Source organism: Otolemur garnettii, unplaced genomic scaffold, assembly GCF_000181295.1.
Source record: "Otolemur garnettii isolate 467f Iridium unplaced genomic scaffold, OtoGar3 scaffold00031, whole genome shotgun sequence".
NCBI lineage: Eukaryota > Metazoa > Chordata > Mammalia > Primates > Galagidae > Otolemur > Otolemur garnettii.
This window is the reverse complement of record NW_003852426.1, coordinates 9,523,344-9,538,812: the sequence shown is the minus strand read 5'-3', so window position 1 is coordinate 9,538,812 and position 15,469 is coordinate 9,523,344. Positions and strand designations below refer to the sequence as shown.

Here is a 15,469-nt window from a genome sequence, read left to right as displayed (position 1 = left end):
AAAAAAAAAAATACCAGCACACAAAAAAGGATAACCATATATCAAAGAATAAAAATCAATTTCTTTATGTAAAAACTGAAAGATTAGGTTTCAATTCACATATGTCAATCAGGGTAATAATAATCCCCGCCCTGCCACCATGAAGTCAATCGAGACTGAGTCCCCCACCTTGACCTCTTATCCAAGGCCATGGTTTTAATCCTTTTTTAAAATACTGAGAACAATGAAGTAAATGATGGCAGCCAAACAGAAACAATTAAATAATAAAATTACTTGTAAGCCTATTGCTTTATGGTTATTTTGTTCCATATTTAAGCATAAGACAGCATGCAAACCAACTCTGCTACCCTGTCTCTTAAATAAAAACAAAAGAACAAGGACAAAGAAAAGACCTCCTGTCAGCTTTAGAATGCCAACAGGGCCTAAGACTACGTTGTTTCTCAGAAATCTAATAATCTTAAAGACACAGAGAATGAACAGACTCAATTACACCCTGCCCTTGGCATCAGGACTTCATACAGGAATACATTCTTTGGGTGGATCTTTACCTCCACTGAACACATAGATCCATGACCTATCTGTCCACACACGTAAGCAAGCTCTGGTGCTAGGCCTGTGCTTTATTGTGTTTTCAAATTTTTTATTTTTAAAAGGGCTTTTTAAAGTGCCCTGTGTTATTACTAATGAAAGACATATAAAGTTATAAGATTCACTGGCTTCAAGATAATTGCAATTAAACTGGCTTATCTACTGCGCATGAAGGAAATGACTTAGCCTCTCTCAAGTTTATATTTGTAAACGAAATTTTGTTTGCCTGGTAAAAGAACGGGCTCTTTATTGGACACCAATATTATAGGAAAAAATATATTTCTTATATTATAGCTACCATAATCCACATATTATAAATTTAATTATTGGCTTACAAAGAAATAGTTGATGGGCTCACTGATCCGGCGATAGAGCTGCCTCACCCAAAGGATTTTTCCTGCTATAGGGGGCATGTTGCGAGCGAGAGGTGGGTCATCTTTTTGAGAATGATAAAGCTATAATTTAAAATACAAAGTTAATGTCTGAATTTAATGCAGTGGAAAAAGCAAAAAGTACACAGCTATATTTGTATCATTTTACTTATTTATACGTCTTATACTGCAGTGGTTCTCAACTTTCCTAATGCCGTGACTCTTTAATACAGTTCCTCATGCTGTGGTGACCTCCAACCATAAGCAACGAAAATAATTTTATGGTTGGGGGTCACCACAACATAAGGAACTGTACTAAAGAGTCACGGCATTAGGAAGGTTGAGAACCACTGTCTTATAGGCAGTAAGAAATAGCTAAGCACACATCAGAGATGATAACTTGAAGCTCAGAAACAATGTTTATAATAGTGACACTTAATTCTCTCTACACCTTTATTTCCTATTACATGTATTTTTTTTCTGCCCTTATCACAGATTATTTTATTTTTCTGAGACAGAGTCTCACTCTGGCACCCTGAGTAGAGTGCCATGGTGTTACAGTTCATAGCAACCTCAAACTCTTGGGCTAAAGAGATCGTCTTGCCTCAGGATTTTCTATTTTTAGCAGAGACAGGGTCTTGCTCTTACTCAGGTTGGTCTCAAACTCCTGAACTCAAGCAATCCACCGGCCTTGGCCTCCCAGAGTGCTAGGATTACAGGCAAGAACCACTGTGCCCAGTCCTTATCCCAAACTTTAAGGAAGTATTCTCCGAAAAGGAGCATATAGATAACATTACATCATTACATCTCTCACAACAGTCTCCAGACCTATATTACGATCCTCAAAATACTAATTCAAATGGGCTTTCCTAGACACACACCTGAAAACTATGGCAAAAAGACAGTTCCTAAGAGCAAAGAGGCATGAAGCTGGCTGACCAGCGGCACGCGCTGCACTTCCCACCCAGAGAGGAGAGGTCTAGCAGCACATTAACTGCCACACTAGACAAAAATTGTTTCCTCGGGACCACAGTGTTTTATTATGAAAATGGAATAAAAACTTCAAAACAAAACAATCCTTTCTAATTTAATGAAAAATTTGCTATGTTTAACTGTGTTCTGTGCATGAGTTATATGCAACTCACACAGTCCTAGGATCAATTTTCACACTGCACACCATATGAGTTCTACATGACTCACAACATACTCCCTGAATTTCTTTCGGAGAAGTGAGTCTTTTGTCATTCCACTGTATGTAGCTGTGTCTGGAGTGGACCATGGGTGGTCCTGAATGAGGACCTCTGAATCACACCCCTAAGTAAGTACAACAATGTCATGTTGCTGTCTACTATCAGATGGAGTTTGTTCAGAGTCACCAGGCAACAAGACAAAATGCACAACAAGTTATGGTGAAGTGCTTGTGCTGGAGCAGGTGACAGCAGGTGGAGGAGACTGCTGATTGACAGCAGCAGGGGTTCGATAGCTTCAAGAAGCCCCCAGCTCAATATGAGTATGAGTTAAATACAACTCACATGGCAGTTAATGTGTTAGCAGTGAAGGTCCTTAGCAGAGAAGAAATCATTTTGAAAAGCTTGGCACAAAACAATGATGGCACATACTTTCAGAATTGTTTTTTGCACTAATGTACCATTCCATTTGTAACTGTGACACTTACCTTCTTCGTAGCATCAAGTTCAGCCACGTAAAACTGAAGAATACGCTCAATTGTATGGTTTATTTCTAATTGAAGACAGGGGATGTTCAGCTTCTGAAATCTAAAAATAATTGAAGATGAATAATTAAGAAGTGAGAAATATAATAAATATCCATTCATTCATTCATAGTGGGCCTCATGCCTTGTCCTAGGATACGGCAGTGAACAAGACAGGTAGAGTCCTAGCCCTCCTGGAACCTACAATTATCTTATGGGAAGGGCAAATAGAAGTCAAGAGTGACACAAATAATTACTTAAATTATGAGGGGGCCAGAAAGGCATATAACAGGGGACCTAGCCAAGTCTGGAGACTCAAGTAAGACTTCCTTGAGAAAGGGACACCTAAACTGAGATTAAAAAGATGAGTGAGGAGTCGGCTTGGCACAGATGGAGGCAAGATCACAGAATGGACCTAGCCAATGTTAACACTCACATAATTCCAAATAACCATAAGCATAGGAACAACTTCATCAGCCAAAGATTACTCCCATCTAGAGACTAAATGACACACAGCAAGTACTGAAACCACAGCACTGCACTAACGAAATGAATTCACACCAGCACACTATAGGCAAAAACAGAGAGGCAGAGACAGAGAGAGAGGTCGCCAATAAATTGGTACCTGTTTTCTGTGTAGAACTGACATTTGCCAAAGTCATTTTATGTCTGTTTTGACTTTTTTACGATGGTCTCACCAGGTATGTGCCATCACTATAGAGACATGGAACTATAACAAAGCCAGACCCAAACCTACCACCGGCTCTCAGGGAAGAGTTCCCAAGGGTCCCTTTCATGGGTTCTAAGCCTTTCCTGAGCTGGAGGGAGGAGCCTCTAGACCAGCTCATCCCTCTAACTCAGGATTCCCTCCCGCCCTTTGAGAGAGCAGTGCTGTTGGAATGGAGGGAAAGGAAGCTGAGAGTAGATTTCAGGTGCTTGTGCCACCAAAAAAAGGGAAGAGTAACTTTTTGAGATGACACATGTTAATTTGCTTCCTTGTAGCAACCATCTCACGAGACTTAAGTACCTGGTGTTTGTACCATGTACAGCTTAAGTATGTACAATTGTTTTTAAAAGGTGCCAGAGCCTCATTGGAGACGGGGGAGATGGAAAGTTTTAGTATCTATTAGTCTTTGATAATCTCACTTTAGATATTTTTTAGTGTGTAGAGTTAAACATTATTTGTTCCCTTTCCAATGATACCTATGAAATTAACCTTAAACATATGACATGGCGGGGCTGAGAAGGGGGAGTAAAAATGTGAAATAATTGCATTTCTTATTGAAAGACTTTCTACTACCAAAAAAAAAAAAAAAAAAAAGAAATGCAATGAAAAAGTATCATTCTGTATTTCAAATTTTACCAATTTATTAAGTAGTAATTGAAAGGTTAATATTTTTACATTTTAAGGCCTATGTGGGAGAGATAGCCAAGAACATCTCATTTGAAATTGTATTTTCAGATATAAAGTTTTTCTACTTAGAAACTATCCTGCTTAAAGCATTATAAGTACCTTTGAAGCAGCTGAAGAGCCTGCTGAGAAGATGAGATTTTTCCAAAAGTACTGTTCATAAATGACTGTATTTGTACCTAGAATAAAATGTTAATGTCTAGATTATTTTTGATGTTAAGGAAGACATCAGTTTTGTTTAACAATTAATGACTTTTCTACAGACTCAAAATACCCTCAAAACACATCTACCATCTAAGCGTCTAGAACTGCATTGCCCAGTATAGTGGCCACTAGCCACATGTGGCTACTGAACACTTGGAATGTCACCCCTTAGAAGTGAGATGTCTATACAGGTAAAATACAGATAGGATTCAAACTCTTAGTACAAAAAGAGAAAATGGGGTGGTGCCTGTGGCTCAAAGGAATAGGGCGCCGGCCCCATATGCTGGAGGTGGCGGGTCCAAAAAAAAAAAAAGAGAGAATGTAAAATATTTCATCAAAGATATTTATATTAATGACATATTAAAATTATAATATCTTAATATATCGGGTTAAAGTATTTATTAAAATTTCATGTGCTTCTTTTTCTTTATTCATGTGGCTACTAGAAAAATTAAAATTACATAAGTAGTTTGCCTTTGCAGTTCACTATGATTGGATATCACTGATCTAGAAAATTGATGAAAGGCGTGAGTGTGCCTTACAAGCATCTCACTTTGGGACATTAAGGACCTCTGGGGAAGCCCCAGGGCCAACAAGCAGCATTTTCCAACACTGCTGCTCTCAGAAACCTTTGTGCCACCGCTAAGGCAGAATAAGAAGTGGAAAATGGTTTTTCAAGATCACCACCATCCATAGGATGAACTCCAAAGTCCTAGTACCCAATACATGGAAATGAATTCCTCTTTGCAAATTACTTTTCTGTATACATTGTCTTGGTTTGCTCTACTAATATACAGCACACTATCAATCAAACATTGGTTAAGGAAGGAAAATCAAAACACTGGCACCTAGCAAATTGTTTAGCTATTAAAAGGCTAATGTGGCCTCTAAATTTACTGAGAGCTAAAATTTGTATCTAAGACCAAAGTAAACCCTTGATAACATATAATCTTTATTCATAATAAATCATGAAAGTAATTTAAGAGACAACAAGTATTTGAAAAATTCCCATTGCCATAAAGATTGAACTCCCAAAGCATTTCGGAAACAAACACCACCTTACCCAACTAGTCAAACACTAACAGCAATAACTAATATACATCTTAACGTCAAAGAGTTTAACTCTCAAAAGCTGAAGGGAAATCTATCCCCAAAACAAAAAGCAGTATTATTAGAGCGATAAGATTTTAGGATCTTTCTGGGGTTTTTTAGTTAATATGAGACTCTTTCTTATTTATATAGTCCAGGTTACATGTAATTTGGTTCTTAAACATTTTTTTTAAATAAATGAGGAAAAAATCTGATTTTTCTCACCTTCATGGCAAGGATTTCAGACTCAAAAACTAAACAAAGTACATTCTTGCCCCTATGAATATCTCTAAGAAATTCTGCAGCAGAAAGGAGACCATTACCTTGGTCTAAACTTAGGTTAACAGTAGTTTTCAGTAAGAGGGTAACTGAGGCCATAGAAGCCCAAAAGGTGAGAGAGAAACAGGCCACAGTCTCTCTGACATACTTTTTGACTACCTTTCATCCCTCTGGTGTCCCTTAATGTATAACAGGTAGGATAGGAACACCTCTTCAGAACTCCCCTCCACAGCTACAGGGAGGATGCAGTGGGAAGCACAGAGCCACAGGGAGAGTGCTCCATCTTCCTCATCTGTTCTCAAATCTTTTCACACTTAAGAAAAAGAATGACAAATTCTCTCTTGGCTCTTTGGCACAAGAATACAAATGTTAATGTAAATTTAAAATGAACGCTCACTACAATAGCTCTTTGAGATTCTAATTATGCTGAGATCTTTTATTAGATGTGCTCAGTTTTCATTTAAAAGAAAAAGAAAATATTCTATTTACGGGTTTGAAAATTACTTATACTGCCAATATTTTTCACTAAGTTGCAATATGTGTTTAAAATAGTAAACATATGAATATTTATTACATGTGAATATTTAGAACAGTACTGGATAGGACAACTGATTACTTTTCAGCTTTACTAAGTAAAAGCATGTTTAATTATTTACCTCTAAAGCATTGATTTTTGACATGAAGTCCAAGAAATCGTGATCAAATTCTGTTCTTCTTGGATCCAGAATATCATACTGCTTTTTCTTAACTCCTTGATAAATATTCTTGAATTTTATTGCCATAATATCTATTCCTTCTATGGTAGAATTACTCAAAGCTGAATATGTTTGCACAACAGTTATCATTTCTGTAATCTTAAAAATAAAACGGTTATTTTATTTTTTTAATGAGATATGAAGTCCCTTTCCTAGAATAAACTCTTAACAAATCATTAAAAAAACAAACTGGCTCAGCGCCTATGGCTCAAGTGGCTAAGGCGCCAGCCACATATACCTGGGGTGGCGGGTTCAAATCCAGCCTAGGCCCGCCAAAACAACAATGACGGCTGCAACCAAAAAATAGCCTGGCAATGTGGCAGGCGCCTGTGGTCCCAGCTACTTGGGAGGCTGAGGCAGGAGACACTCGCTTGAGCCCAGGAATTGGAGGTTGCTGTGAGCTGTGATGCCACGGCACTCTACCTAGGGTGACAGCTTGAGGGCTCTGTCTCCAAAATAAATAAATAAAAATAAAAAATAAACCAATAAATAACCACTAAATCCTTTAGCTAAAACCAAGCAGAGAAGAAAAAAATGAAAGACAATACTTGTAGACTATCTAAAACAGATAATGTTCTATCATATCCAGAGAGAGATTACATTTTTCAGAAATTAATCACCCTGACTTTCAAGAGGAAAGGGCAGAGACAACATGACTAAATAGTTTTATCTGTTCGTTCTTGAGAGTTCTCTGGAGATCATTTCACTGAATCACTGGATTTAAAATCTCTACCACTCTTGCTGTCTCCCACCACAGCTATGATATGTGACATTAGCATGAATCCACCTGTGTTCTCCCTTTGACTCCTGTGTTCAGATAAAGCAGTGGTCCCCAACCTTTCTGGCACGAGGAACTGGTTTCAAAGAAGATGATTCTTCCACAGACTGAGGGGGGCATAGTCTTGATATGAGTCTTTAAGTAATTGACTTATTATGGTCTCTGTGCAGTCAAACCTCTGTGCTAGTGATGATCTGTATTCACAGCCTCTCCCCGGTGCTAGCATCACCTCCTCAGCTCCACCTCAGATCCTCAGCTCCACCTCAGATCATCAGCCATTAGGGTCTCATAAAGAGCGTACAACCTAGATCTCTTCCATGCATGGTTTGTGTCAGGGTTCACGCTATAGGAATCTAATGCTGTCACCAATGTGACAGGAGGATGAGCTCAGGCAGTGAAGTGAGCGATGGGGAGAAGCTGTAAACACAGAGGAAGCTTCACTAGGCTCTCCCACTGCTCACCTCCCTCGTAACAGGCCACAGACCACGGCCCAGGGGCTGGGGACCACAGAGAGAATGAACCAACCCAAGAAGCCTGAAGGATGATAGTATTCACTCCTGACCCCCAAAGAGCCCTAAGAAGCCCTCACAATACTTTTAATTTCAGAACTGGCAGCCTACTTTACCAAACCCCATCTACTTTACAGAATAAAAAAAAAATCTATGTCCACAGGCTACTTAATTCCTTGATCTTCATCAGTGAGGCCCCAGTTTTATTCCTGCTTTAGAGAACAATGTCCTTAGCTCTCCAGGGCCTATCCATTTGTCCAATGGCCAGAAATGGAATAAACCTGTTTCAGGGCATCTTCCGAGTATCACACACCATGAAGATAGCACTGCATGTTCCCCTACACAGCCAGCAGAATTCACATGGTCCCTGTGTGTGTCAACCAGAAAAAACTGTTTCAGAGCAACTGCTGCTCTTCTTCCACTATTTCTACACACTTCTAAAAACCAGTGTGATCCCCAAAGCCCCCTAAACCTGGAGAACATATAGGCCACCGGGATTTACAGTGTGCTTTATGTGCTCTGTGTAAGAGAAGTATCCGAGTCTCCCCCTAATACATGCACTCCATTGGTCTTCATTAAAGAACAAAAACATACTACTGCCAGCTCACTCTGCTTTTCTAGCAAGCTAAGACTCTGTCCTTTACCCTGTACCCCTTATCCTATCACCTGGCTCCAACAGCCAGAGACTGGGGCAGAATTTTGATCCCTAACACATCCTCTATTTGCCCACGGGTTAGATGAGGGGTCATCTGAGACAGGAATGGTTGTCTGTCTCTAAATTGACCCTCTACATGTAGCCAGTGTAGACCCCCATACCACATTGCAGCACCATAAAAGCCAGTTGTGGGGATCAGCCATGACCGTGACCATGACCATGCTCCTGCTGGTTTGCTTTGGTCTTGGCTATTTTGTCAATTCTCTGTATTGACAACCATTTATAATCCCCTCTCTGGCTCCCCCACCTTAGCACTCTTTCTAGTTCTCAACTTTCTCTGAGTCCCTCATCTCAGTGTCACCATGAGGAAAGACCCTACCTCACCTACCTGCTCCAGTTTCCAAATCTTCCCCAGCATACCAGCTCCCCACAAATGTTCAGGGTGAGAAGAAAACAAATCTAAACATACAGCCCTGGGAAACAATATTCCTCAAAATGCATGGCAGGAAGAGAAAGCAGGAAAGACTATGGTACATACTTTATTCTGGCTCTCCAAGATAAACATTCAGTGCATGGCAAGTCTCCGCCTACCAAAAAGGGTGTGTTTCAGCACCCTGATACTGACATACTAGAACCTTCTTCATTTGTTCCTTAAAGATCCTCAACATCTTTGTCCACCTCTGAGGTTTCAGCTCTCCAACCAGACCTCAGTCTTGTCTGTAGTTTGACTTTGCCACTGGGTCATTCTGATGCTGATTCTCAGCTTTTCCTACTGGGCTCTGACTTAGTTTGCCCTTCTGGCTCTCCTCTTCACTTATTTAAGAGTTCACAGGGGTAGTCCTACAATGGCCCCTACTGTCCCCAACTCATCAGAGGATACCCATCCAGGCAGCTCAGCAACCACTTTGAATTGATTATGCAAAATCCTGGCCACACTTCAGGGTTAAATGGATAGCCTCACCTTTGACAGTCTAGATATCAATATCCAGCAATTATCCCCAGCCAGTCTCAGAGTTCTTAGTGTAGGTGAACTGGGATAACCTAGCAATCAGGATGCACTTCAATTAGGGTGTGGGGCAGGGTAAGAGTGCTGCTACATTAGCTCTGGTTGCTGAACCCTTGTGGCTTGAAGTTATATTCTAAAAGACAAGAGGCAGGGCTTCCCCAGAGATCAGGATGGGTGTGGCTAATGGAGCTGGCTAGTGGATGCCCACTCCCTCTAGCATCAGAGAAATGGCCAAGCCGCTATTTCATACATGGATGCCCATTCTTCCCAGCATTAGACCTGCCACCAAAGATCTTCATTGTTAATGGGCCATTAAAGTCTAACCCAGCAGCTCTCAACCTGTGGATTGTGACCCACAGGAAGTGTATTAAAGGGCTGCAGCATTCAGAAGGTTGAAAACCACTGGTCTAGCCCTAAAACTACCAAGCTCAAAACTGCACCCAAGTTGGTAAGGTTTCTGGTTCCTGGAAAAATTAAGGGTAAGCAAGACCCAGCCCAAGTGTATACTCTAGTGGATTCAAAGACATTACACATCTTTAAGGAACAGTCCTGACCACTGAGACCTGTTTATTAATTTGACCCATGCTAACATCTTTTTAATTGAACACTGGCTCCAAAACCATCCTTACTGCTCATAAAATAGCCCTATACAACTACTTCTTAGATATTACACTAAAAGCACAAGCAAAAGAAAAACTTGATAAAGTGGGCTTGATTGAAATTACAAACTACAGTATTTCAAAAGACACATCAAGAAAGTTGAAAGACAACCCACAGAATGACAGAAAACATCCGTAAATCATCTATCTGACAAAGAACATGCAGGATATACAAAGAACTTTTACAATTCAACAATGAAAAGACAAATAATTCAATTAAAATGTATGAAAAGGATTTGAACTGACATTTCTCCAAAGAAATACTAATGGATGGTAAGCACGTGAAAAGATGCTCGACATCATTAGTCGTCAGGGAAATGCAAATCAAAACCTCAAGTGATCCTACTCCACACCCACTAGGATGGCTTAATCCAAAAGGACAGATAATAACCACTTCTCAGCCTTTTGGCTAAGATCAAGTGTAGTATCTGAAAGGACAGATAATAACAAGTTCAGGCAAGGATGTGAAGAAATTAATAACCCTTGTACTTCACTGGTTATAATATATAATGAAATAATGCAGCTACTTTGAAAAATAGTTCGGCAGTTCTTCAAAAAGTTAAATATTTACCATACCAGCAATTCCAATTCTACGTATATAACTAGGATAAATGACAATATGTCAACACAAAAACATATATACTGATGTTCATAAACATACTATCATTATATCCAAGAAGAGGAAACAACCCAAATGTCCATCAACTGATGAGTGGATAAATAAAATGTGGCATTATCCATATAATGAAATATTATTGAGCCATGAAAAGGAATGAAGCACTGAAAAATGCTGTAACATAGATGAACTTTGAAAAGATTATGCTAAGTCAAAGAAGCCAGTGACAAAAGACCGCATATTGCATGACTGTATTTATGTAAGATGTCCAGAATAGGCACAGAGATAGAAACTAGGTGAGTGGGTGGCTCACGCTTGTAATCCCAGCACTCAGGGAGGCCGAGGTCGGAGGATCACTTGAGCTCAGGAGTTCCAGACCAACCTGAGCAAGGGTAAGACCACGTCTCCATTAAAAATAGAAAAATTAGCTGGGCATTGTGGTAAGCAGCTGTAGTCCCAGATGTTAGGGAGGCCGAGGCAGGAGGATCACTTAAACCCAAGAGTTTGAGCTTGCTGTGAGCTGCGATAATCCCATGGCACTCTAGTCAGGGCAACAGAGTGAGACTCTGTCTCAAAAAAAGGAAAAGAAAAGAAAGAAGGTAGATCAGTGGTTGCTGAAGGCTGGGTAGAAGAGAGAATGGGATGTGACTGCTACTGGATATAGGGTTTTGTTGTTAATGGTTGCACAGCCCTATGAATTTGCCAGATAACACTGACTTGTACATTTTAATGAGTAAATGTGGTATAATTGAATTCTATTTCAATAAAGTTATTAAATAAACTAAAACATGGGCTCAGGGCTCAAAGAAGTATGTGCAAATGACTCCACTCGGTAGCCTGGTTCCCTTCATCGCCCATCCTTTCCTGCACTGGCTACATGAGGGGCTCACAAATAAAAAAATAGGCGTCCAGACATGTCTAGGAAATGCACTTCCATCTATGTAATGTCCTTCTACCTTCCAACAAATGATGGACAGGACCCTAAATAACTAGCAGGGCCTAGGGAGGTGACAAAGTGTGGGAGGGGTGGTACCCAGACATTTACAGACATTTCGAAGGCTGATTCTGAGAAATCTCTGGTAGGGGCTGCCCTATATCCCCTATAAAATATCACTCCTCCCCAGCCAGTCTTAATAAGCAAATCAAAGGTGAAGTTTCTAACCCATATCTTCCCAGCAAAAGCACCATCCACACGATGCTTACACATACACCATATCCACTGGCCCCGAAAGAGGAGATGCCCAGACATCCAGATACCCCACAGCTGCTAAGTTCTTCTAGGCAGAACAGGTGTTTCATCTCATCCTTTTCTCAGCCTTATATAACGGTGAAGAGCAGAGGATTTTAAGCCAAGTGCCATTGTTGGAGGTAGAACGGAGGTCTTGCAAGAGGTGAAAGTTTGCAATAGCTTTTGTGTGGCAGAAGGCAGTAACCAAGAATGGAAAAGTAAGTTGTAATAAAAAGTAGTGATCTTTAAGTGGTATCAGGAGAGTTGTAACAATAGCGAAAAAAGAGATCAGGAACAATAAATCTTAACAGCACTACGTAAAGCACATAAGAAGCAAAAGGGTGCAGTTTGGGGTGGGGTGCTGTGACTGCATAATGCTTACCTTTTCCAGCCTTTTACAGAAAGCTTCAAATTTTCCAAATATATACATTTCTGAAACTTCAAAAGATTTTTCCCCTGAGGATTCTAAAATCTGTTTCTTTGTTTTGTGAAAAGATGCCTGGTATTCCTTGAATAGAAAAATGCAATCCTATGAGAAAAGTAAAAGAAGCAGAGGAAGGAAAGTGATTCATCTGTTCAGGAACCGAAAATTCAAAACTTCTGCCCTCACGTAAAACTGACCCCCACCGACCCTCATCAGGGGCCTTTGCTGTTAATGACAAAAATTCGAGTTCTCTGCCTACATATTAAAGGCCTGCAAAAATCAATATAGCTTTTTAAATTTACATCATGGCTTCATCTTCTTCATCCTCAACTATTTTCCCTTAACTCTAATTCTATATCAAGTTATGATACATATGATTTGTTTTTACATTTTCATGACTAATTATATAGAATTCCCAAGAAGTCCAGCAGTTATCTATCAATACGTCTCTATTCAGTTGGTATTCATCTCTTAATCAGCATTCTTTATGTACAGGTATATTAAACATGAAGATGAATTTGTCACACCTCCAAAAGGAGATCATAAAGTCTTTGACGAGGGGATTGCTGAAATCCTAATGTTTGAGTACAGCTATCCCATTGCTAGTTAGCCTTTTAGAAATAAAGAAAGGATCTGTTGCTAGAGTCCAGTCGGAATTAACTGTCATGGCAAGCTTACATCTCCTAAAAACCAAACGATTCTTTCCAATGTTAAACTTTTTCAAAGTCATCAATAGCCAACAAATCTTCATGGTAATGTCAACTCTATGGTTCTGATTCTCCTGCCTCCTTCTTCTCCACTTGTAGAAGCCTCATACCAGCTGGTTAGCATCCATCTGTGATCTTAATTACATCTTGCCATATGTAACATAATATATGGACGGATTCTGAGAATAAGGACATGGACATCTGGGGGGGCATCATTCTGCCTACCACAATGACTAAATCAGAATGTCTGTGAGTAGGACTCAGAAATCTATATTTTTAACTAGTTTCCAAAGTGATTCCTATAAATATTCAGATTGGAGAATGACCAATCTTATTCCCTCCTCTATCAACATTCAACACAGTATCACTGCTCTCGTCAATGTCCCTGACTATTTTTCACTCAATTCAACAAGTTTGTTGGTTCCTACTGTGGGTTAGGAACACCTCGAGATGTAGGAAACACAGATCAGATCCCTACACACATGGAATATACCCTCTACTGGGAATCACACTCCTTTACTTCCTTTTTACCAACCAATCTCTTCATGTGGGACAGATGAGGTCCTAAATAACAATTGTTCTCATTGTCTCCTCCCACTCCTCTGAAAACCATTCCTAGGCTCGGGGCCTGAAGCTCAGCTGCTAGGGCACCAGCCACATACACCAGGGTTGGCCAGTTTGAACCTGGCCCTGGCCTGCCAAACAACAACAACCACAACAAAAACATAGCCGGGTGTTGTGGCAGGTGCCTATAATCCCAGCTGCTTGGGAGGCTGAGGCAAGAGAATCACTTAAGCCCAAGACTTTGAGGTTGCTGTGAGCTATGACACCATGGCACTCTACCAAGGGCAACATAGTAAAACTCTGTCTCCAAATAAAACAAAGAAAGAAAGAAAGAAAAAGAAAAACATTCTTAAAAACTATACAATGAAAGTTTCCTAAAAAAATTCAGATATAAAAGAAACTACATTGAGCTAGAATTCAGAAAACTAAGCTCTCATTTCTAATTCAGTCAATAAATGGGTAATAATCTTAAGGATATTGACAGAATTGTGAAGGCCAGGCCCAGGGGCTCCCACTTTTAATTTTAACACTCTCAGGTGGGGGCTGAATTGAAACTGTTCTCCCTTATCCCCCCCCCCACCCTCTTCTTGAATTTAATTGTTTTTCCTCACTGCAGGCCTGTAGTTGTTCATCTACCAGTTTCAAATTAGTATTGAGAACATGGGATGTTTGTTTTTCCATTCCTGAGATACTTTACTAAGAAGAATGTTCTTCGCCTCCACCCAGGTAAATACAAAAGATGTGACTGCCTTTCATTTCTAAAATACTCACAGCAAGTACAGCCAAGTCATTTCTGGCTCTACTTGCCTTCAGCAATTGCTCTGGACCATTTCACTGCCTTGACCATCTCGACAAGTTCCTTCAATTGTTTCCTACAGTCCTTTTCTGTCCTGCCAAGTACTGCTTCTGCTAGGCTTCCACCATCTTCCTTTTCTTTTTCTTTTTCTTTTTTTTTTTTTTTTGAGACAAAGCCTCAAGCTGTCCCCTTGGTAGAATGCTGTGGCATCACAGCTCACAGCCTCCAACTCCTGGGCTCACGCAAGTCTCCTGCCTCTGCCTCCCAAGTAGTGGAACCACAGGCGCCTGCCACAACGCCCGGCTATTTATTTTGGTTGTAGCCATCATTGTTGTTTGGCGAGCCGGGCTGGATTGGAACCTGCCGCCCTAGGTGTATGTGGCTGGCGCCTTAGCCACTTAAGCCACAGGCACTGAGCCATCCACCATCTTTCATGTGTGTTTGAAGGAGGCCCTATGCCACATTCTTTCTAAAATCACCCAAATCCTTTTTGTTTGTCATCTTTTTCATAAGGGTCAAGTTTTTAGAGACTCTTTTCTTTGCCAGCAAGTTCCCTAGACTCCAGAAGAAACATGTATTATTATTAACTTCCCATCTTGAATTTGTTCCAGCAGAAAAAAACAGCTCACCCATTTTAATTAGCACCTACAGACCAATCCACTTCTGACCAGTTTTCACTGCGGTTTCCACCTTGGAGAGTTGATTCCTCCCATTGCTTAGAAGCTTGTTATGTACACGCCCCAGCTTTCTTTCTCTTTCATAGTTTGCCTATTTATTTCTTCTAGCATCTGTTTGTGCTAGAACAGCCGTTCCTGCTGCTTTTGTAGAAGTGAGTGTTTAGTTCAGGCATTGTACACGTGCTGTCTGGGCTTATCACAGAGCTTTTCCACTTCTTCTATCAAATGAACCTGATCTTCTCATTGTTAGAAGAGCGATTCCAGGTCTTACCTGAGTTTCAAAGTTTTTGCATTTCCCCTTGAATGGCTCTTTTTTTTTTCCTTCTTTGCCAGTCATGATGGCTGCTGGCTAACTTCCTCTTCTTTCTCCTCAGCTATCCAAGAAGCTTCTAGCTCTGCCTGGTTTGGGGCTGGGGGTGGGGGGGTTGTTGTTTGTTTGTGT

The 15,469-nt window shown here is 40.3% G+C and overlaps 1 protein-coding gene and 1 pseudogene across 1 annotated transcript in view; one reads left to right on the top strand and one right to left on the bottom strand.

Moving 5' to 3' along the window:
• DNAH8 (dynein axonemal heavy chain 8) overlaps window positions 1-15,469 on the bottom strand; it is a 294,583-nt gene that overhangs the window by 238,481 nt on the left and 40,633 nt on the right. The window contains exons 11-15 of the mRNA XM_003789318.3: window positions 12,242-12,388; window positions 6,310-6,507; window positions 4,184-4,260; window positions 2,635-2,734; window positions 924-1,043 (exon numbers count right to left, since the gene is read on the bottom strand). Of these exons, the coding sequence (XP_003789366.3) occupies window positions 924-1,043; window positions 2,635-2,734; window positions 4,184-4,260; window positions 6,310-6,507; window positions 12,242-12,388 (642 nt within the window). The remainder of the gene's footprint in view (window positions 1-923; window positions 1,044-2,634; window positions 2,735-4,183; window positions 4,261-6,309; window positions 6,508-12,241; window positions 12,389-15,469) is intronic.
• On the top strand, window positions 10,405-10,531 carry LOC111725137 (annotated as a pseudogene).